The sequence below is a fragment of the Balaenoptera physalus genome (genome assembly GCF_965194825.1).
Source record: "Balaenoptera physalus genome assembly, chromosome: 1".
Lineage (NCBI taxonomy): Eukaryota > Metazoa > Chordata > Mammalia > Artiodactyla > Balaenopteridae > Balaenoptera > Balaenoptera physalus.
In genome coordinates this window covers 96,238,823-96,262,830 of record NC_138882.1, presented here as the reverse complement: position 1 = coordinate 96,262,830, position 24,008 = coordinate 96,238,823, and the positions used below count along the sequence as shown (strand labels likewise).

The 24,008-nt window shown below is 41.0% G+C and overlaps 2 protein-coding genes across 8 annotated transcripts in view; both read right to left on the bottom strand.

Moving 5' to 3' along the window:
* Positions 1-9,396: 9,396 nt before the first annotated feature.
* On the bottom strand, positions 9,397-20,404 carry BCL2L15 (BCL2 like 15). Of its 3 annotated transcripts, none has more exons than XM_082460242.1 (4): positions 17,087-20,404; positions 16,646-16,767; positions 12,370-12,594; positions 9,397-11,731 (listed from the first exon to the last, which is right to left on the bottom strand). In XM_082460242.1, exons 1-4 carry the CDS (start codon positions 17,211-17,213, stop codon positions 11,714-11,716), a joined length of 492 nt encoding a protein of 163 aa, XP_082316368.1. In that variant the 5' UTR covers positions 17,214-20,404; the 3' UTR covers positions 9,397-11,713. The 3 variants fall into 3 exon arrangements, with proteins under 3 accessions (XP_082316368.1, XP_082316367.1, XP_082316366.1); XM_082460241.1 differs by having other exon boundaries at positions 9,397-12,594; positions 17,087-17,243; positions 17,879-20,404; XM_082460240.1 differs by having other exon boundaries at positions 9,397-12,594.
* A 127-nt stretch (positions 20,405-20,531) lies between these two features.
* The window catches only part of AP4B1 (adaptor related protein complex 4 subunit beta 1), a 29,606-nt gene continuing 26,129 nt past the window's right edge, over positions 20,532-24,008 (bottom strand). For all 5 annotated transcript variants that reach the window (XM_082458498.1, XM_082458499.1, XM_082458500.1 and 2 more), the window contains 3 exons: positions 23,359-23,566; positions 22,734-23,015; positions 20,532-22,472 (listed from right to left, as the gene is read on the bottom strand). In XM_082458498.1, the coding sequence (XP_082314624.1) occupies positions 22,045-22,472; positions 22,734-23,015; positions 23,359-23,566 (918 nt within the window). In that variant the 3' untranslated portion in view covers positions 20,532-22,044. The remainder of the gene's footprint in view (positions 22,473-22,733; positions 23,016-23,358; positions 23,567-24,008) is intronic.

Genomic DNA, 24,008 nt, shown 5'->3' with positions numbered 1-24,008 from the left:
CCTTTTCTCCACACCCTCTCTAGCATTTACTGTTTGTAGATTTTTAAATGATGGCCATTCTGACAGGTGTGAGGTGATACTTCATGGTAGTTTTGATTTGAATTTCTCTAATAATTAGTGATGTTGAGCATCGTTTCATGGGTTTGTTGGCCATCTGTAGGTCTTCTTTGGAGAAAAGTCTATTTGGGTCTTCTGCGCATTTTTTGATTGGGTTGTTTGTTTTTCTGATATTGAGCTGTGTGAGCTGTTTGTATATTTTGGAGATTAATCCTTTGTCCATTGCTTCATTTGCAAATATTTTCTCCCATTCTGAGGGCTGTCTTTTTGTCTTGTTTACGGTTTCCTTTGCTGTGCAAAAGCTTTAAAGTTTCATTAGGTCCCATTTGTTAATTTTTGTTTTTATTTTAATTACTCTAAGAGGTGGGTCAAAAAAGATCCTGTGGTGATTTATGTCAAAGAGTGTTCTGCCTATGTTTTCCTCTAGGAGTTTTATAGTGTCTGGCCTTATATTCAGGTCTTTAATCCATTTTGAGTTTATTTTTCTGAATGGTGTTAGAGAGTGTTCTAATTTCATCCTTTTACATGTAGCTGTCCAGTTTTCCCAGCACCACTTACTGAAGAGGCTGTCTCTTCCCCATTGTATATTCTTGCCACCTTTGTCATAGATTAGGTGACCATAGGTGTGTGGGTTTATCTCTGGGCTTTCTATCCTGTTCCATTGATCTATATTTCTGTTTTTGTGCCAGTACCATATTGTCTTGATTACTGTAGCTTTGTAGTATAGTCTGAAGTCAGGGAGCCTGATTCTTCCAGCTCGATTTTTCTTTCTCAAGATTGCTTAGGCTATTCGGGGTCTTTTGTGCTTCTAAACAAATTGTAAAATTTTCTGTTCTAGTTATGTGAAAAATGTCATTGGTAGTTTGATAGGGATTGCATTGAATCTGTAGATTGCTTTGGGTAGTATAGTCATTTTCACAATATTGATTCTTCCAATCCAAGAACATGGTATATCTCTCCATCTGTTTGTGTCATCTTTGATTTCTTTCCTCAGCATCTTACAGTTTTCTGCGTACAGGTATTTTGCCTCCTTAGATAGGTTTATTCCTAGGTATTTTATTCTTTTTTGTTACAATGGTAAATGGGATTGTTTCCTTAATTTCTCTTTCTGATCTTTCATTGTTAGTGTATAGGAATGCAAGAGATTTCTGTGATTAATTTTGTATCCTGCTACTTTACTAAATTCATTGATTGGCTCCAGTAGTTTTCTGGTGGCATATTTAGGATTTTCTGTGTATAGTATCATGTCATCTGCAAAGAGTGACAGTTTTACTTCTTCTTTTCCAATTTGGATTCTTTTTATTTCTTTTTCTTCTCTGATTGCTGTGGCTAAGACTTCCAAGACTGTGTTGAATAATAGTGGTGAGAGTGGACACCCTTGTCTTGCTCCTGATCTTAGAGGAAATGCTTTCAGTTTTTCACCATTGAGAATAAAGTTTGCTGTTGGTTTGTCATATATGGCCTTTATTATGGTGAGGTAGGTTCCCTCTATGCCCACTTTCTGGAGAGTTTTTATCATAAATGGGTGTTGAATTTTGTCAAACGCTTTTTCTGCATCTATTGGGATGATCATGTGGTTTTTTTTTAAATTTACTTATTTTTGGTTGTGTTGCATCTTTGTTGCTGCGTGCGGGCTTTCTCTAATTGCAGCGAGCAGGGGCTACTCTTTGTTGTGATGCACAGGTTTCTCATGTGGTGGCTTCTCTTGTTGTGGAGCACAGGCTCTAGGCACACGGGCTTTAGTAGCTGTGGCACGTGGGCTCAGTAGTTGTGGCTCACAGGCTGTAGAGCACAGGCTTAGTAGTTGTGGTGCACGGGCTTAGTTGCTCTGCAGCATGTGGGATCTTCCGGCAGGGCTCGAACCTGTGTCCCCTGCATTGGCAGGTGGATTCTTTTTTCTTTTTTTTAAAGGTCATTCTTTTTTTTTAAAAATTAATTAATTAATTAATTAATTTTATTTTTGGCTGCGTTGGGTCCTTGTTGCTGCACGCGGGCTTTCTCTAGTTGCGGTGAGCGGTGGCCACTCTTCCCTGTGGTGCGCGGGCTTCTCATTGCGGTGGCTTCCCTTGCTGCAGAGCATGGACTCTAGGCGCGCGGGCTTCAGTAGTTGTGGCACACGGGCTTAGTTGCTCTGCGGCATGTGGGATCTTCCCGGACCAGGCTTGAACCCGTGTCCCCTGCATTGGCAGGCGGATTCCCAACCACTGCACCACAAGGGAAATCCCTGGCAGGTGGATTCTTAACCACTGTGCCACCAGGGAAGTCCGATCATGTGGTTTTTATTCTTCAATTTGTTAATATGGTGTCTCACATTGATTGATTTGCGTATATTGAAGAATCCTTGCATCCCTGGGATAAATCCCACTTGATCATGGTGTATGATGTTTTTAACGTGTTGCTGGATTTGGTTTGCTAGTATTTCATTGAGGATTTTTGCGTCTATGTTCATCAGTGATATTGGTCTGTAATTTTCTTTTTTTGTGATATCTTTGTCTGGTTTTTGTATCAGGGTGATGGTGGCCTCATAGAATGAGTTTGGGAGTGTTCCTCTCTCTGCAATTTTTTGGAAGAGCTTGAGAAGGATACATGTTAGCTCTTCTCTAAATGTTTGATAGAATATGCCTGTGAAGCCGTCTGGTCCTGGACTTTTGATTGTTGGAAGATTTTTTTTTTTAAAGGACTCAACTCTTTGTTTTTTTGTTGTTTGTTTTCTTATTTTTGGCTGCATTGGGTCTTCATTTCTGTGCACAGGCTTTCTCTAGTTGCGGCGAGCGGGGCTACTCTTCGTTGTGGTGTGTGGGTTTCTCATTGCGGTGGCTTATCTTGTTGCAAGCATGGGCTCTAGGTGCGCCAGCTTCAGTAGTTGTAGCATGCAGGCTCAGTAGTTGCGACATGTGGGCCCTAGAGCATGCAGGCTTCAGTAGTTGCAGTGTGTGGACTCAGTAGTTGTGGTGCATGGGTTCTAAGGCACATGGGCTTCAGTAGTTGTGGCTCGCGGGCTCAGTAGTTGTGGCACACGGGCTCTAGGAACAGGCTCCATGGGCTGTTAAGGGCTTAGTTGCTCCACAGCATGTGGGAACTTCCCAGTCCAGGGATTGAACCCGTGTCCCCTGAATTGGCAGGTGAATTCTCAACCACTGCATCACCAGGGAAGTCCCTGCTGGAAGATTTTTAATCAGTTTCAATTGCATTACTTGTGATTGGTCTGTTTATATTTTCTATTTCTCCCTGGTTCAGTCTTGGAAGGTTGTACTTTTCTAAGAATTTGTCTATTTCTTCCAGGTTGTCCATTTTATTGGCATATAGTTGCTTGTAATAATCTCTCATGATCCTTTGTATTTCTGCAGCGTCAGTTGTTACTTCTCCTTTTTCATTTCTAATTTTACTGATTTGAGTCCTCTCCCTTTTTTTCCTGATGAGTCTGGCTAAAGGTTTATCAATTTTGTTTATCTTCTCAAAGAACCAGCTTTTAGTTATATTGACCTTTACTATTGTTTTCTTCGTTTCTATTTCATTTATTTCTGCTCTGATGTTTATGATTTCTTTCCTCCTACTAACTTTTTGTTGTTGTTCTTCTTCTTTCTCTAGTTGCTTTAGGTGTAAGGTTAGGTTGTTTATTTGAGATTTTTCTTGTTTCTTGAGGTAGGATTGTATTGCTATAAACTTCCCTCTTAGAACTGCTTTTGCTTCATCCCATAGGTTTTGGGTTGTCGTGTTTTCACTGTCATTTGTTTCTAGGTATTTTTTTATTTCCTCTTTGATTTCTTCAGTGATCTCTTGGTTATTTAGTAGCATATTGTTTAGCCTCCATGTGTTTGTGTTTTTTACAGTTTTTTTTTCCTGTAATTGATTTCTAATCTCCTGGTGTTGTGGTCAGAAAATATGCTTGATATGACTTCAGTTTTCTTAAGTTTACCAAGGCTTGATTTGTGACAGAAGATGTGATCTATCCTGAAGAATGTTCTGTGTGCACTTAAGAAAGTGTATTCTGCTGTTGTTGGATGGAATGTCCTATAAATATCAGTGAAGTCCATCTTGTTTAATGTGTCATTTAAAGCTTGTGTTTCCTTATTTATTTTCATTTTGGATGATCTGTTCATTGGTGAAAGTGGGGTGTTAAAGTCCCCTACTCTGATTGTGTTACTGTCGATTTCCCCTTTTATGGCTGTTAGCATTCGCCTTATGTATTGAGGTGCTCCTATGTCGGGTGCATAATATTTACAATCGTTATATCTTCTTCTTGGATTGATCCCTTGATCATTATGTCGTGTCCTTCTTTGTCTCTTGTAATAGTCTTTATTTTAAAGACTATTTTGTCTGATACGAGAATTGCTACTCCAGCTTTCTTTTGATTTCCATTTGCATGGAATATCTTTTTCTATCCCCTCACTTTCAGTCTGTATGTATCCCTAGGTCTGAAGTCGGTCTCTTGTAGACAGCTTATATATGGGTCTTGTTTTTGTATCCATTCAGCCAGTCTGTGTCTTTTGGTTGGAGCATTTAATCCATTTACATTTAAGGTAATTTTCAATATGTATGTTCCTATTATCATCTTCTTAATTGTTTTGGGTTTGTTTTTGTAGATCTTTTTCCTTCTCTAGTGTTTCCTGCCTAGATAAGTTCCTTTAGCATTTGTTGTAAAGCTGGTTTGGTGGTGCTGAATTCTCTTAGGTTTTGCTTGTCTGTAAAGCTTTTGATTTCCCTGTTGAATCTGAATTAGATCCTTGCTGGGTAGAGTAATCTTGGTTGTAGGTTTTTGCCTTTCATCACTTTAAATATATCCTGCCACTGTACTCTGGTCTGCAGAGTTTCTGGTGAAAAATCAGCTGATTAACTTATGGGGACTCCCTTGTATGTTATTTGTGCTTTTCCCTTGCTGCTTTTAATATTTTTTCTTTGTATTTAATTTTTGTTAGTTTAATTAATATGTGTCTCAGCGTGTTTCTCCTTGGGTATAACTTGTATGGGACTCTCTGTGATTCCTGGACTTGGGTGGCTATTTCCTTTCCCATGTTAGGGAAGTTTTCGACTATAATCTCAGAGACAGGTCTCTGAGATTGTCTTCATTTCTTTTCATTCTTTTTTCTTCATTCTGTTCCGTGGCAGTTATTTCCACTATTCTATCTTCCAGTTCACTTATCCGTTCTTCTGCCTCAGTTATTCTGGTATTGATTCCTTCCACTGTATTTTAAATTTCAGTTATTGTGTTGTTCATCACTGTTTGTTTGCTCTTTAGTTCTTCTAGGTCCTTGTTCAACATTTCTTGTATTTTCTCGATCCGTGCCTCCATTCTATTTCCGAGATCCTGGATCATCTTTATTACCATTACTCTGAATTCTTTTTCAGCTAGACTGCCTATTTCCTCTTCATTTATTTGGTTTTGTGGGTTTTTACCTTGCTCCTTCATCTGCAACATATTTCTCTGTCTTCTCATTTTGTCTAACTTAGTGTTTTTGATGTCTCCTTTCCACAGGCTTCAATGTCATTGTTCCTCTTGCTTCTGGTGTCTGCCCCCCGGTGGGTGAGTTTGGTCCAGTGGCTTGTGTAGGCTTCCTGGTGGGAGGGACTGGTGCCTGTGCTCTGGTGGATGGAGCTGGATCTTGTCCTTCTGATGGGCAGGGCCACGTCAGGTGGTGTGTTTTGGTGGGTCTGTGAGCTTAATATGACTTTAGGCCTCTCTGCTGATGGGTGGGTTTGTGTTCCTGTCTTGCTTGTTGTTTGGCATGAGGCATCCAACACTGGAGCCTGCAGGCAGTTAGGTGGGTACAGGTCTTGGAGTTGAGATGGAGACTTCCTGGAGAGCTGTTGCTGATTAGTATTCCTTGGGGCCAGGAATTCTCTGGCAGTCCAGAGTCCTGGACTTGGTGCTCCCACCCCAGAGGCTCAGGCCCAACCCCTGGCTGGGGAACCAAGATGCTGCAAGCTGCATGGCAAAAAAATAAATAAAATAAGGCAGGGGGAAGAAAACAGACTAACAAAACCCAAGACAAATAGCAAAGACAAAAATAGACAGTAACAACAACAGTTAAAAAAAAGAAAACAAAGGAACAAATAAAACCCAGGACAAATGGTAAAAGCGAAACAAACAAAAACAAAAACTAGAAACACACACACATACAAAAAAAAGAAACAAAAACAAAAACAAAGAAAACAAAAAACAAGAGAACAACCAGACAAATAAGAGAACCCAAAAAAAGGGATCAAACAATTAAAAACAAAACTAACAAAAACAAAAAACAAGAAACAAAACAAAAGCAAATGCACACTAAAAAAAAGCAAAGAAAACATAAAACAAACACAAAAATGATAAAAAAGATTAAAAACACAACATAACAAGGAAAAAACAGAAAACACCAAAAAAGCAAAGTAAAAGCAGAAAAATAAAAAATATATTAAAAAAATTTTTAATAAAAAATAAAATAATAATTTTTTAAAACAGAACAAAACATTAAAAAAATAGTAATAATAATATTTTCCTGGCGTCTCAGCTGTCAGTGTCCTTGCCCCCACCGTGAGTCACAGCCCACCTCCACCTCCCCAGGAGGCCTCCAGTACCTCTGGGTAGGTCTCTGGACCCACTCTGGGCACTGTGGCGGTAGTTCAGACTCTGACCTGGCCCAACTGTCGCTTGTATTTGCCCCCAGTCTCAGTTGTGGGAACACTCACTGTCCGTTCAGATATTCCGTATGTGCAGGGTTTACCAAGCTGATTGCAGGGATTTAATCTGTGACTTGTGCAGCTGCGTGTAAAGATTTTCATTCCTCTTCCTTAGTTGCCCCGTCCCTTGGGCTCAGCTGTGGTTTTAGTCCCAGCTCTGCACGTGCGCCACCCACAGGGGTCTGCTCCCGAAGCTGCCCTGGAGCACTCGGGTCTGCCCTGGTGACGACGACATGTAGAGGTGGCATGGCTGCTGGGGTTGTGGGAGCCCCGGCGGTGACAGGTGCGCAGGGGTTGGGGGGTTGGCAGCCATGAGAGATCCAGTCCTGTCAGTGAGGAGGTGCCTGGGGAAGCCGGTGGCCACGGGCATGAGAGATCTGGCCCTAGTAGGAGCCTTTCCCAGCACTCAGTGGCCATTGTGAGAGGATCAGCCCTGGCAGAGGCCCTTCCTATTGCCCGGGGGCAGGCACGAGAAAGCCAACCACAGTAGGGGCTTTTCCTAGCACCTGGCAGCAGGTGTGTGTGTGCAGCCTCGGTGGGGACCTTTCCTAGCACTTGGGGGGGCAGGGGGTGGCGCATGGGGAGAGAGAGGCTGCAACGGCAGCTCCACCCCCTGCGTGTCACTCAACAGTGGCACCTGGCTTCTGTGGCGGTCCAGGTTTCCTCCATAAGCATTCCCACTTGTGATTGCCTCCCTCCCGTCCCCTCAGGCTGTCTCCTCACAGCCGACAGCAGTCTTCTCCCTGGGTTTGCTCTCCAATCCCCACATTCCAGCTCCCAGACCTTGTGCACACCGGCAGACATACGTCCCAGTCTGGGGCACGCAGGGATGTGGCACAGACCATCTGTGTAGGTCACACTCTGTCCTGTCCTGTCTGCCACAGACCAGCCATTTCGCCCTCCTCTGACAGTCTCAGATGTTCCCCTTCTGTCCCAACTGATTTCCATGTTGGTGAGGGGGCTTCCCCAGATGCAGGAACCTCTCCTCTTCCTCAGCTCCCCACCAAGGGGCACAGGCCCCATGCTGCTTCCTCTCCTCTTTTTCCCTTCTTTTTTCTGTCGTCCTACCTGGTTATGTGGGGATCTTTCCTGTCCTTTCCAGTGTCCAAGGTCTTCTGATGGTGTTCGGCCGGTGCTCTGTGAGAACTGTTCCATCTGTAGATGTGTTCTTGATGCATTTGTGGAGAGGCAGAAACTCCACATCCTTCTACTCCTCCACCATCTTGAAAAACCCCCTTGAGTTGGGTCTCGAAGATGTGCGTAGAGCCTGAGAGAAATGCTCTACACAAATGTAGAGCCATAACAATAGAAAGGGCAGTTGGGGCCAGACCCTGGGGGAACTTGAATACCAGGCTGAAAAGTCAGGCTCTATTTGATGGGAAATGGAAAACCACTGTTTTTTTTAAAACAACTTTATTGAGGTAGTATTGACATACAATAAACTACACATTTCAAAGTGTAGGTTTGATAAGCTTTGGCACGCGTACACAGTCACGACACCATCGCCACCATCAAGGTAATGAATATATCCAATTATCTTCAAAAGTTCCACTGAAAGATTTTAAGACAATGGTAATCAAAGCAATGCTTTGGGAAAAGGATAGTTTTTAAAAAGTAAATGCCTCCTTCTGATACATTTTTTAAAAGTCTCAAAATCTCCTTCAGTGGCATGTAAAATTTCAAAATGAATTATACCATATCTAAAACTGAATCAAAAGAAGGGACAAAGAAATCACAGCTTTGGCCAATTCGGTGGCAATATATGGGACAGACTGGAATGGGGCAAGCTTGCAACAGGACAATCAATTGAAAGCACAACTAGAAGGCTTTACCAGTGGTCCAAGCAGGTGGTCATAAACTCTTGTAGGGAGAGTCAGGACAAAAAGAAAGGAATACGTGAGAAAGACTAGCTGGGGGAGTAGGAGAGCGGGAGAAGGGAAAAATGACTGAGGATTTGAGCTAGTTGGATGGCAATCTGGGAGAGTGTGGGGATAAGAAAGGTTGATAGAAATAAAGAATTAGAGTTTGTGGACATGGATTTAGCAAGAAGGAAAATAAGTCAGACGTAGGAATCACCCACATTGAGGTGAAAGGCAAAATAAGATTGGCTTGCTTTTGTGGGAGGCAGAGTTAATGGAGAGAAAAAGGTCAAGCTAGAACTTTATGAATTCCAAATCACAGGGTCTCCAAATTGTTTAAGCAGTGCTTAAAATATTCCATGCACTGGGCTAAGCCCTTGACAAAGTGTACTGTATCTTCTGTCCCTCACAGTAACCCTATTGTGGAAACATAGGCACAAAGAAATTGGATTACTTGCCCAATGTCACATGATTTGTCTATGGTGAAACTAAGTTGTTAAAATCAGACAACCTAAATGCATTCTTGATCTCTGGGCTACAGTGTCTTCTTCTTGCAGCCCAAATCACTTCAGCATTCCTAGGATAGAGGGTGGCCTAACAACAAACACAACACCCAGGCCAGAGCTGCTTTACCCATTTGCCTGGCATACTCCCCAGGGGCACCATATCCTCTATCTCAAGATGCTACAGTATAGGGGAGTTCCCTGGTGGTCCAGTGGTTAGGACTCTGTGCTTTCACTGCTGTGGCCTGGGTTCAAGCCCTGATTGGGGAACTAAGATCCCACAAGCTGTGTGGCATGGCCAGAAAAAAAAAATACTACAATTTATTTTTGTCCAGTTTTACTGAGCTATAACATTGTGTAAGTTTAAAGTATAAAATATAATGATTTGATATACATATATAGTAAAATGATCACCATAACAAAGTTAGTTAACATATCCATAACCTCACATAGCTACAATTTGTGTGTATGGTGAGAACTTTAAAAATCTACTCTCTAAGCGACTTTTAAATATACATTACAGTATTGTTAACTATAGTCACCATGCTGTACGTTACATCCCCAGAACTTTTCATCTCATAGGAAGTTTGTATCCTTTGACAAACTTCATCTGTTTCCTCTACCCCACCCCCCCCACCCCCTGCCCCTAGCAACCACCAATCTGCTCCCTATTTCTATATCATTCAATTTAGATTGCACTTGCTGCTGAGAATTAGTTCAAATGCATACAGAGAAGAATTTTATTTCATGAACAGAACAGCATTAGTCAAAGTGAAAATAATGATTTCACCTAAGAGGTCAAATACCACAAAACTCACCATGCTGAGTTTACAGTAATGTAAGGGACAAAGGAATACATCAAGTGTCTTAAATTGGTGGCAAAAAAAGCTAATTTCTTCTAAAGAGAAACATGAAATCTCATTTCTGGATTACTTACCTAATTGTGATTTATTGAAGAATAGAGGAAATAGCATAACTTGAAAAAGTCAGAATACATTAACAGCACTACAGCTTTATTTCTGTGTATCTAGGGGAGCCAGATGGCTGGCTGGGTGAAGGGAGGGGATGTGGTTAACTTTGTTAAACTTTAGCCAAAGCCATTAACGCCTCTCTTAAAAAAATAGATATAGCAATGCTTTAGTAGTGATTTTCTTCTTGATGTTCAGGTAAATTGTCTGGTTTGGGGACTTAGAGATGAAGAAGTCTCTATTTGATGACTGCCTACTAATCTATGAGATTATTAAGAACTGTTATGAGATACACAGACCATATAACCATATGCTTTACCTCCAATCACTTGCGGCAGGGCCAGGGAAATATACACCTTCTATCGAATACTCAGGAGTCACCAAACTCCTTTTGCCAAAGATTCTAGAGAAAGTGTGGACTACGCAAAAACTAACAAACACTCAGACTAAATTCTGAAAAAGGACTTATCCTATCTAGAGTTCTGTTTGGAATTATCAGGATTGCAACAGAGTTTAAATTACTCAAGGAGAAATGTTCATTTAGCTTTAGAGCAGGGGTCTGCAAACTTAAAGGGCCAGATAGTAAATATTTTAAGCTTTACAGGAGAGGCTATATGGTGTCTGCCATAACTACTCAACTCTGCTGCTGCGATGCTAAAACAGCCATGAATAATATGTAAACAAGTGAGTGTAGTTGCATTCCAATAAAACTTTCTTTACAAAAAAAAAATTTAAAAAGCGGTAGGCTGATTGGGCCTGTGGGCTCTAATTTCCCAACCCTTGCTCTAAAGTGATGGTTCTCAAAATTTATGTGTACATTAGAATCACCAGTGGATCTGATTAAAAAGTTAGGAACCTAGGCCCCAGCCCTTCCCTATAGAATCAGAATATCTAGGGGATGGGGCCTAGAAATCAGCAACGTATAAGGTCACATGCAAGTGGTATGTAAACTGCACTTTGAAAAACACTGTGGTATGTAGCTAGCCTCATCTAAGCTGGGATGGCCCTACTGTCCCAGAAGTGGGCCAGCACTTCCTGCATCCTGTGGCAATAAAAATGCAGCAACTGTTTTATCGCTCTTTGGCCTTCCTAGTAGAAGAGCAGATGAACAAAGTGCTATTTTTTTGCTTCCAGCCTTGAAAATACATAAAATAATTGGGCTCAGGTGAAATTAATATGAGATTTAGGTTATGAATTTAAAAGAAAATCCTCAACTTAAAATAACAAGGTTTTCTAACCAAAGATCTCCCTGAAACCCTTTAGACCGCAAAATTAGTAGACAAGATCCTTACCAGAGGACAGGACTAAATCTGAAGGAATGGTTTACTGTGTGTTCCCTTTTCCCCACAGTATCTCCAGCAAATGCCTGCCCCGTTGCCTGGAATTCCACTACTAACAAGTCATTATTTTAAGTCTGGAGGTCTCTACTTCAACAAAACCTCGTTAAAACTCATGTAAAAACAGAAAGTATAAAATCTCTATAGACCTCTGGGAGCTGCTCCTAACTTTAACAATCAGTAGGAAACAGGTTATTCAGCTAAGTTCAGTTCTGTCCAAGAGAAAGAGGGTTTTGATTTGGTTGTTTCTGTTTTAATTGCCAGAGATCAATCACCCGATCAGTCAAAGAAGATCAAAATTTTTCAGGCTGGAAAACAGCTCCACCTCTTCTTCAGCTCTCCAGATTTTCCTAGGAAGGACAATGAATATCCTACAGTCAAAGGAATGGTCTTCAGGAACTCCCTAAAGAAGCCAGAATGACCCACAGATAACTCCAGGGAAGGCAGCTCTTACTAAGGCTTCTGCTGATCTTGGAAATGAAGGGGAGTGCTCTAAGAGAGCAGATGTTCTAATGATTACTAAGGCATGGACTTAGAATGCCTCCTACCGTTACCACTACAGCAGATGTCACTAATTGTTTTTTGTTAGATAATAGTAAGATGATTCTGAACTTCCTCAACACACACTCAAAAGATGTTAGGGAAAGAAGACCCAGAAATTTACCAGTAGAGCAAAGTCAGACTTGAGATTAGAACTCCACCACTAATATACTTCATAGATGATTATGTATAGGAAACGGAAATTAGCTTGACAAAGTTAGCAGTCAACATTTTAGGCAGCCTGGCTCTGGGGTCCAAGGCCCGCTGCCTGAGCTTCTGACTCCTCCCCTTTTCCATGGCAAAAAAATCCCGGCATTTTCAGCAAAGTTGGAAGGCCAGTTTTCCTGCATGGTTTCCAACTGATGGAAAGAACCACGATTGGAGTCCCAGAGATTAGTACAAAAACAATGCAAATGTCTAGCAAAGCCAGGGGCCCCAAAATACTTACCCAACCTCCCTGGCCCTGGATATACTCTCGGATGGCAGTGTTCCCACTGATCATATTTGTCATGGGCGTAGCCACCAGTCTTGCCATCTCAGGAGTCATGCGGACCACATATTCAAGAAGTTTCACTGACACTGCCAGAAAGGCTCTCTCATAAGCCAAGCTGGAATCCTGGGCACACCAGGCCTTGCTGAGAGATTTTACTGTGTCCTGAAGTACAGCTCCTGCCTGGGGTAAGATATGGGATCTATTAGTGGAGTATCACTAAAAAAGTACAGTAGGCTGCAGGTGTAGGAATCCAGTAAAGCAAGTGTTTCTCAAAGAGTGGCAAGTGCACATTGGTTGTATCTAAGGTAATCTTAAGAAGTAGATGGATATAATTCAAAAAGAATCATGTACCACAGTGTTCACTGCAGCTCTATTTACAATAGCCAGGACATGGAAGCAACCTAAGTGTCCATCCACAGATGAATGGATAAAGAAGATGCGGCACATATATACAATGGAATATTGCTCAGCCATAAAAAGAAATGAAATTGAGTTATTTGTAGTGAGGTGGACAGACCTAGAGTCTGTCATAACAGAGTAAAGTAAGTCAAAAAGAGAAAAACAAATACCATATGCTAACACATATATATGGAATCTAAAAAAAAAAAAAAGAAGAAAAAAAAATGGTCATGAAGAACCTAGGGGCAGGACGGGAATAAAGATGCAGACCTACTAGAGAATGGACTTGAGGACACAGGGAGGGGGAAGGGTAAGCTGGGACAAAGTGAGAGAGTGGCATGGACATATATACACTACCAAATGTAAAACCGATAGCCAGTGGGAAGCAGCCGCATAGCACAGGGAGATCAGCTTGGTGCTTTGTGACCACCTAGAGGGGTGGGATAGGGAGGGTGGGAGGGAGGGAGATGCAAGAGGGAAGAGATATGGGGATATATGTATATGTATAGCTGATTCACTTTGTTATATAGCAGAAACTAACACACCATTGTAAAGCAATTATACTCCAATAAAGATGTTTAAAAAAAAAAAAAGAACAGAAAAAAAAAGAAGTAGATGGATAAACTTTTCTTACTTTAATATTTTTACTTTATTGTAATGGGTATTAGAAAAAACCTAAGCAGCCCATCAAACCCATGATTTGCTCAGGATGAACAAAATAATTAAAGGAAAAACAAAATGATTTGAAAGAAAAATACCAAGTACATCATAGCAGAGTTGGTCAAATTCTGAAGGTATGGCTTGAATGACTGAAGTCTGGGAAACTCTAAAGTAAAAAATAGATTAGCTTTTCCTCTTTCTCTCTCCTTCCCCAGAAGTTTGATCCAAGAGTCATTAGGTAGGGCCGAGCAAGGTCTACTGTGGTGTAGTGTAGGGGACCCATGGTGGTCAAAGCAGGGTGTCAGAACCCAAACAAGCCGAGAAGGGCGTCCACGGTGAGAGTACCTAGATCCTGGTTTCCAAATAGCATTCTCCATTAAAAGAAACTAGAGCTCCCTGGCAAATGGCTAATTTCAGGCTGGGGCTTGGAAAATACAAGACCTTCTGTCAGAAATTAAAGAAGTACTCAGAGAATGATAGGGACATGCCAAAAAGACACAGTCCAGGTTGAAAGGACTCCTACTGGTGGAAGCTAGGGCAATTTGAGCATACAGATAAATAATAATAGTAACAGATTATACCCACTGAATAAAGTAGGAATTCATGGGTCCACATTGATATAAAAAATAAATAAATGAATAGATTAAAATTTTGGTGAGAAATGGGGTATTTATGTGGTTTCAAAGTACCTCCCTACAAGACACTTACTAATTAAAGGTGAAAAGATTAACTTGACAGTGAAGAAGGCTTGCAGACACCATTTTAAGTGATTAAAGTTAACACCAGTACTGGGACAAATTGAAATCTGCGCCACTTGATAGGATGCAGTGAAATGAACACAGCAACACTTCTGTGCTATTCCTACCAAAGGTACATATCCTGTATCAATTCAAGAGGAAACATCAAACAAACCCAAGTTAAGGGACATTCTTCAAAATAATTAGCCCATAATCGTCAAGTGTCAAGGTCATGAAAATCAAGGAAAGACTGAGGAACTATTCCAAATTGAAGGAGACGAAAGAGACATGACAACGAAGTGCAATATCTGATTCTGGCTTAGATCCTTCTGCTATGCAGGTGACCCATGAACAACTCAGAGGTTAGGGGAAACAATCCCCTGCATAGTTGAAAACCTACATATAACTTTATGGTTGGCCCTCCATAACTGCGGTTCCACATCTGCAGATTCAACCAACTGCAGATCGTGTAGTACTGTAGTATTTATTGAAAAAAAATATGCATATAAGTGGACCCATGCAGTTCAAACCTGTGTTGTTCAAGGGCCAGCTGTAAGTGAAAGTGACATCATTGGGACAACTGAGAAAATCTGAGTGGGATCTGAGGATGAGATGATAGTGTATCAATGCTAAATTCCTGGTTTTGATGGTTAGATTGTGGTTCTAAAAGAGGATGTCCTTGTTTGAAGGGGGTGATGGAACAGCATGTTGGCTACTTACTCTCAAACGATTCAACTTTTCTGTGAGTTTGAAGCTGTTTCCAAAATAATTTTTTTAATTAATTTTAGAAGAATTTTAGAATTTTAGAATTTTAATTTTAATTTTTTAAATTAAATAGAAAAAGTAGATTCAGCTACCAGCTACCTAGGAAAACTTCAGTGAAAGCAATTAGGTGTGATAAGTCCAGGTCTGCCTGAGCTGCATTCAGTAGGAAGATAAAGCATAATGGTTAAGGGTGTGGTTCAGCACAGAGATACACAGAATAGATTGGTGGTGACCAGGAGGTAGGGCGAGGTCAAAATGGGTAAAGGGGGGACTTCCCTGGTGGCACAGTGGTGCCTGCCAATGCAGGGGATACGGGTTCGAGCCCTGGTCCAGGGAGGTCCCACATGCCACGGAGCAACAAAGCCTGTGGGCCACAACTACTGAGCCTGTGCTCTAGAGCCTGCGAGCCACAACTACTGAAGCCTACGTGCCTAGAGCCCGTGCTCCGCAACAAAGAGAAGCCACTGCAATGAGAAGCCTGCGCACCACCACGAAGAGTAGCCCCCGCTCACCGCAACTAGAGAAAGCCCACGTACAGCAACGAAGACCCAACGCAGCCAAAAATAAAATATTAATTAATTAATTTAGAAAAATGGGTAAAGGGGGTCAATTTTATGGTGACAGAGAGAAACTAGACTTCTGGTGGCAAGCATGCTGTGGTGTATACAAAAGTGGAATTATAATGTTGCACACATGAAACTTATGTAATGTTATAAAGCAATGCTACCTCAATTTAAAAAAAAAGTGTGATTCTGGAATCAGTCTGGGTTCAAATCCTAACTCCAACACTTACTAAGTAATCTAATTACTTATTTCCCTATTCTTCAGTTTCCTTATCTGCTTAAATGGATACTAAGTCAGAAAATACTTTTTGAGGGTCTATTGTATATCACGTTCTGTTCTAGGTTGTGTGAATATAGCAGTGGACAAAATGGGTTAGCTGTTTGCTCTCACAGTGTTACATGCAGATGGGAGAGGTTGCACTGTGGATAAGTTTCTATAATGTGTCATAGAGTGGTGTAAGGACCAAATGAGATAATAAGTGTAAAGCATTTAGAATACTGTCTGGCACATGGTAAGTGATGAGTTAATATTAGCTGTCATTATTGATATTAATCAGCAACCTCTTTTAGAACGTTGCCTATGGTATTTACATCCCATACAGAGTCCAGGAATCAGGACACTGATGAAAAGCCAGATACGCCCTGGTGGGCTGCTGTAAGTGCTTATCCTTCATTGCATCGGATTTGTCAAATGCCTATCCTTCCTGTATATAATTTTATTGCTGGACCTTGAGGAAAAAAAGATGTCCACTACCAGCAAAATAAATATTAAAACAGGTGCATAAAAGAATAAAATGCTTTACCAAGAATAAAATGCTATATATATGCTCTATGCCATTAAGCACAGCTCTGATGAAAAACAAATAGAAACCATCTGAAGGCTGATCAGCCTATGCCAAAAGCTCTCCACCTCAATACCACCTAGGCTTTGATTAACTGCTAAAGAATTGGCAGTTGAAGAATTCCTGCTGTATCTCCTTAGATGCATTAAGCCCCCAAATCTTTCACAGAACATTTCTAGTCACAGTCATATAGGAGTAGTAAGAGAAGGACATCTGAAACAGAAAAAAAGCAGCAAACAATAGAAGGAAGTAGCAGAAACTTGACCTGTCCCTGAATGGTTTCTGCGATGATGTTTCTGGCAGGAGCTTCCAATTCTCCATTGAACTTGTCACCCAATATCCGAAGGCGACCAACAATGATGGCCACATCAAAAGAGCAGACCTCTCCTAAAACAGAGGGAACACAGTCACATTCGTCACAATGTTTGAAGGGATGGCAAGTCCCAGGAATCTGGGCATTGAAGAAAGTTCTCTAGACTTTTAAACAATTTGGGCATCATTCTCTCCCAAGAAAATATTCAATATTCTGTCAACACCAATAGAAGACAGAAAATCTCCCTTCACTGAGAATCTCTTTCCCTTCTATAAAGACTTCAGATATTGCTGAAAGCTTAGAGTTTGCCTTTTGAAACTTAAGAAGAAGTAAGCAAGCATATTCAGATTCTCTTGTTGACCTGCAATTACTACCTAAGGCCAGAAGCCTTACCTGAATCTGGTTCGTCTGCACAACGTAGGGTCCGGTTGGCAACCTGACAAGTGGGACCTAAGAAGTCTGTGAGTAGAGAGTCTACAATGCATTCCGTTTGCTCCTCAAAAGTTCGGGGGCTCTTCATTTTAGGTGTTTATGGCCAAGCTTTGCTTTTCTACAAAACAAAGCAGTTTTCAGCTCAGAAGGAAGTCAGAAACACTGGTAAACCAGATGTGTCCCTCTTGTAAAGTTTCTTAGTGGGACATGGAGTCCTGGAGCCTTTCCCACCACCTGTCTTCAAAACAGCTGCTCAGAAAGGTGGGACTTCTCTGAAGAGCTCACCCACACACAGCTGGGGAGGTTTGCTGAAGACTTTCAGTTCCTTATCTCAGAGCCACACCCAAGCCAGTACCTAGGGTTAATGAATAACTTTAATAGTTAGATAGCCAATCTAGAACTGAAAGAGTCAAGGAAGAGCCTCTTGGGCAACACTAAGAAACTTCCTGCTGGGTTCTGAGTACGGTGTAATTTAAAGAAAGAAAGTTTGAAGTTCTATTACACAAGCATTCAACTCCTGACTATGGCATTCGTTTGCCACTATCACACACCGATTACTTACTGAGTACCAGTGTGTAAGAAACTACACATACTTGGCACTATAAATAACCCAGAAAAATGACACAGATACAGTTCCCATCCTCATGGAGTCATACTTCAGCATGAATGACAGATATTAAATGACTAATCATATAATTTCTTGTGCTTATTAAGATACAGTGTGTTATTACAGTGTATAATAAGGAAACAAACCTGGGGGTAAGGAAGGCTTCCTTGAGTAGTAACATCTGAGATGAGCTCTGAAGGACAAGCAGGGATTTATTAGGCAAAGAGTAGGAATAAGACCATTCCAGATGGAGGGTATAGGATATATAAAAGCTGAAAAGGTGAATAAAAATTTGGGCATTTGAGGAATTGTAAATGGGGACAACACAAAGTATTTCACAGGGAAATAACAAGGATTAAATAAAATAATGTTATGTGGAATGACCCAGCAGTATCTGACACACAGCAAGTGTTAAATATCTTCCTTTCAGCCCAAGGTCTAATGACCAGGATAAAAGGGATCTGGGATTTACTCTCTAATAGAATTAATTGGGATTTTCCTAACAGGGTTGGACTCCATTGTCGTTTTACAGGTTCTCAGGATTGGACACTTCATAGTGGCTGCCTTCTTAATGTAACTACACCTAGATTCTGGGTTTGTATCTCAGAAGCAGCACTCAAACCTATCAGCCCTTCCAGGTATTCTGACCTGGTGAACTAGTAAGAGATTCAAGCATAAACAGTAAGTTAGTTGTTCAAAGTGGAATTTCTAGCTTGCAAGATAATCAGAGCCAATCTTCTGCTTTCTATTCCATTCTAAAAAAAAAAAAATCATAAATTCCTTTCAGACTAGGAGCAGGAATTATGTAGCTGAAGGGCCATTTTTATTTGTCATTATCAATCATTAGGGCTGAAACTTCAGTTTCTACTAAATAGCCTTCAGACCTCTAATGTCAGAGATAATTCTAAGCCAACCTCCTTTCACACTAGAGTGAGCCACTGACAAGTTAAGGATTCCAACAAGTACATTTATGACATACTCCCAAAATAATATACAAAAACAAAAAATTATAAGATACTATCCAACTGGTGTTAAATAGCTTGCCCAAGGTAAGTGGCATCAGTTAAGTGGCAGAATAGAAATTTAAAACCAAGTGTGTCTTACCATTAATTATAAACCTTTTCCCACAATAATAAACCACCTTCCTCATTTCACTACTGATATGCTTATGGGCAAATGCCATCTTGGCAATCTAATCTTTGCATAATCTTATCTACCCTTTGCATTATCTGTACAATCAATGTTGTAAGGCTATAGAAACACAGTATACCCTTCATGAGCAATGTGGGGTAAAATTTCCTCCTTTGTTTATTTCTCTCTGGGCCTTCAATGTAGCACCCTCCCAACCACTCCTTTCCCTCCTTACCAGCCCACATACCCTTCACTCTTGCAGTTCGAATATTGTATTCTTAATTATTACTAAAAAATGAGGCCAGAATTTTTTCACTATCACTTGCTTCTCTTGCTGTTCTGGTGATAACAATTAATATCCCTTTCCCAAAGCCTCATCTCATTACATCATTGGCTCAAAATCCAGGATCTTGTCATCTGCACCAGGTCTGCATGTGAATGAGGATCCTGGGGTACAGCTCCTCTCAACATGAAGACCTATAACTAAGAAAAAAAGTTCTTTGTCTCCCCTCCCCCAAACACCCAATATATGAGAAAGGGACAAAATAATTTTAACAGAACTCCCATTCAAAAAGGAGGAGGGAATGGAGACATTTAACAGTCGCTGGTCCATAGCGGTAAAATTATCATCAGGAACTATGCAAATGATTGCCTCTGTAATGTTCCAAAGCACCAGTGTCATTGGTGGGCACTCATTGTATGTGTTACTATTTACCAACTAAGACAGACATTAGAAGGCCATTTTTCTAAAAGCAGAGTATCAACTACCCTCATGGATTTTAAAGATAAGCATCTACTTATATCATCAAACCATATATCTGCAGAGGCTAGAGAGCTCCTAGGGAGAAGGAATATTAAATAATTAACTTCATGGTATACTTAAGCTTTAGTCATTTTGATTGTAAATTAGTAAAACTAGACTACAGTTAAGAGAAGTCAGTTCTTCATTGAGATCATTTTAAAATTACACTTTTCAAAAGCAACAGTTGCATATTCTGCTATGCCCCTACTTTACAGAAAAGCAACCAGGTAGGGCTTAATCTTCTAAAAGCTCCGATAGTTGGGATCACTTTAGCAACATTCAATTGCTGAGCTGTACCTAATTTTCTTTAGGTCAATATTTCAATTATAGTCTTTAATTTTTTAAAAAGTCAATCAATTTACTCAGTTTCTACCACTTACATTCTGTTCCCTTGTAACACTTAAAACTGGCACTCACACTTCGATTTTGTTTTAATACCTAATTAAACATTCACAGCTTAACTGAACAAGTCAAAACATGGGAAGCAATTCTGAAGCTGTTCTGATTCCCCTACTTCCAGCCCCTGGGGATCCATGGTCTCGATCAGACTTTTTCAACTGGGGGTGATTTTGACCCCCACAGTAACTTGGCAATGGCTGAAGACAGTTTTAGTTGTCACAACTAGGGGTTCTATTGGCATCTAATGGCATAGATCAGAGATATGGCTCATGATTATCCTACAGTGCACAGGAAAACCCCCCACGGCAAAGAATTATATGGCCCTATATGTCAGTAGTACCACTTTTGAGAAACTCTAGTCTAGATGGAATTCCATCTATTGTCTTCTATGTGGTCAACACAATATAATAAAACACACTTCAAACACCAACCCCCAAACACCATCAGAATCTAATTACTTACAGCCATTCATTCAATGTTATTTATTGAGTAATCACTATGTGGTTGGCACTGTAGAGATAGAAGGAAAGAAAGATAATCACTGTCCTTAGAAACTGTCTGGTTGAGACAGACAACTCACACACCCAGGCCCTTGCCAGAAAATTCAGCACTGTTATCTACTCTTGTTAAAAGCTTAGTTGAGAGAAATGATGGTGAAGCATTATTTGAAGGATATGCAGTCCATCTATGTATCTAGGTAGAAGAAGTCCTTAAATTAAGCTGGATGATATTTGGGTCACAGTATCTGTAGTCCTTGAAGAAATGCCCTCACTAAGCTCCATAGTAAAGTTATGCTCTCTGTTTGTATTGAAGAACACCATAACAAAATCATGTGAAACTCTTTACTAACTTCCCATAGGAATCTTCTACATGTCACTCAGTGCCATCCATGTGAAACTACATGTAAATTTCTCTTCGAAATTAGAATTGAAATGTGTCTTTCTCTCTGGCAACAACTATACAACCATTTCTCTTTATTCTGACTGCCAAATCACTTACAGAGCTAAATCTGAGGCTCAACTATACCAACTCCGTAGGCCCTTTCAGCCTGCACATTTGTATATGTTCCCATCCCTGACCCAGCTGGTTTCACAGGTATTTTTATTTTTCCTGTGCTGGATTCTCTGGTTATTATACTTTACCATCACTTTATTACATCTGTTTTTGCCATAAGTTGTCTCAGTGTATAAAACGTGGTCAGGTATGAATACAATTAAACGTGAGATAGAGTGACAAGAAAACAATTACAACAGTGCTGCTAGACATGTGCACTGACTGCTTTCACAGCTTGAATGAGACCCCTGATGAAGGCAAGAGGGTCACAGAAAACTTCCTCAAAGAGCTCATGCCTGAGCTGAACACTGAAAGATAGACTAGGTGTTACTTAAAGAAGACATGAGGATGAGGAAATGGTCTAGACAAGAAAAAAAAGCAGGTGCCAAAGCACAGAGGTGAGACAGAGCCGAGTGTATTCAGGGAACTGCAAGTGGTTTGCTTTTGCCAGAACACAGGGTATCCTGGGGAGTGCTGAGACATGGCACTAAAGAGGTACTTTAGATGCCAGGCTAAGGACTCTGAATTCTGGCCTAAAGAGCATGATTAGAAATATGAGAACAGTCAGGAATTTACTGCAATAATCCAGGGAAGAAAAGATGACCCCCACAAATGATGACCCCGTCAGTTCCAGACACATCAGGCATCTTTAATGAGTAAAACAATCCCTTAAACTGATTAGGAAAGAATCCAAATCCTACCCTCACCCCATTCCCACCCCCTTACCAACAACATTAACCTTTACCACATCACCTGGAAAAATGGGGTCATTCACCAATGATCTTTGGACAAGAATGTAAGAATTCTCATTCCCAGATTCCCATTCTCCTTTGCATTTGATATAATCTGGACTTACAAGCAGCTATAATAAGAAAAACTAAGGAACTCTGACAGCTATTCATCTCACTCAGGACAGGCAAGAAGCTGTTATGATTTTATGTCTCCAATTGTTCCAATCACAGTTTCTAATACAGAAATAAAACTGTTCAGTGTCTCTGTCCTCGCCTTGTTTTGTTTTACTGAGATCTGCATTTGCAAGTTCTCGGGCTCCAACAGCAGTTCTGTCAGGAACAGACAGCCAGTGTCATCCTGAGCGCTGAGGTAGGCTTTCCACGGCTGAGCCCCAGCCCTGTTCATCGCGATGGTCTGGATGTTCACGACTTGCAGGGCCATCTGGAGGGTGTCAGGATGGACTGCTCCCTGCCATGGGAACACCTGCTGATGAGCAACTTTGAGGCTCAGCCAAGTTTTCTCAAAACACTCAGCAGTAAGCTGGTGATTGGGGACTAGCATGAGGGCTCTGGAATCAGGGAGTTCTTGGACCCTCTCCTTGTTCTCTTCAGGAATCAGGGGTCCTACAAGAGTCAGAAAGCTCGTGTAAGAGATGCTCTTAGTCTGTAGAACTACATTTTTTAATCTAGATTTCCAAAAATACACAATGTGACTTTTATCTTTGGAGAAATGGCTTGAATAACCAATGATGAACTTCCTTCTTGTTCACAGAGACAAAATTCGGGCAACAGTCTGAGGTTTAGCTAGGGTACTCTACTCTCTACCAGTCATTGCAAAAGATAAAGATTTTTCATGACAAGGTATAAAGTAAGGACTATTTTTACCTGATGTGGCAAAAGGTGCAGTGTTAGGAAGCTCTGGGCCACGACGTTCTACTCCCTGGCATTTAGAGATGGTTGCCCAGCGGGCTTTGCCATATACTGGCACCAGCGTGTTGAAGTCCGAGGCCCAGGTGTTCACAGGTCTTTCTGCCTGATCCTCCAAAAGTCTGAGAGAAGGGTCAGATTTAGGGCTACATAGGATCCGCTTCACTTCATCGATGCCAGCTAAGAGGAGGCGATAGTAGAAGAGACCTCGGTCCCGTACTGCCATATCCTTTTCTTCCTCTGAGGTAAGACAACAGACTAAATTAATTAAAAACAAAAACGAAAACACTCTTTCTACCCCTGTGCCCATCAGAATAGGAGAAAAAAATGAAGGAGGGAGGAAACCCTAGAAAACATTGACATTTTCTTCTTGGGTCCCAGACGGCTCACCAAACAATGAAAGCTGTGAGAACCTGTATGACTGGTCATGGCAAGTACCATTTCCTTCTTTTTTTTTTTTTTAATTTGATTTTATTTATTTTTTTATACAGCAGGTTCTCATTAGTTATCCATTTTATACATATTAGTGTGTATATGTCAATCCCAATCTCCCAATTCAACCATTTCCTTCTGAAGAGCCTACCTATGCAGTAGTATAACAAACGGCCCAGCGTGTCCTGGCACTCGGCGGGTCGAGAGAGGAAAAGGCGCAGCAGAGCCGTGAGCAGCTCCATCTTGACAGCTGGAAATATCTCCGACTTCACATTCTCTACGAAGTCTTCCAACACATAAGGAGCATTGGGGATTCTCTCCCCGTGGACGCCGAGTAGCCAAATAAGCGCCTGCTTCCCCTAGGTAATAAGGGAGTAAGAACAGGTGCTCAACATTTGGCTGCCCAGAACACAGGCCAGAGCAGACAGTAGATAGCAGCAGGTTTTGCTTTTCCCCTAGAGTCAGTAGAAAAGGTATAATATTTTATTTACTTCCACTTGCATTTATTAATCCACCCCCTACTAAACTCTCTACAACAAATAGGAATGAAATTCTACCACACAAAAGGAGACTTAAGACTCTCACAGCCTATGTTGCTTAAGCAATAAGGCTTCCTCAGCTTTGAGGCTTCTGCCCCAATTTGGGGTTTAATGCTTCAGTGGAAGCTATTGGAAGATTCCCCTAAGTTACTCCATTAAAGTGGTGATTAACCTAGAGTGCACATCAGAGTCACCTGTGAAGCTTCTTAAAACTATGTGTCTAGGGCTTCCACTCTTGAATATTTGAGTAGATACTGGAAGC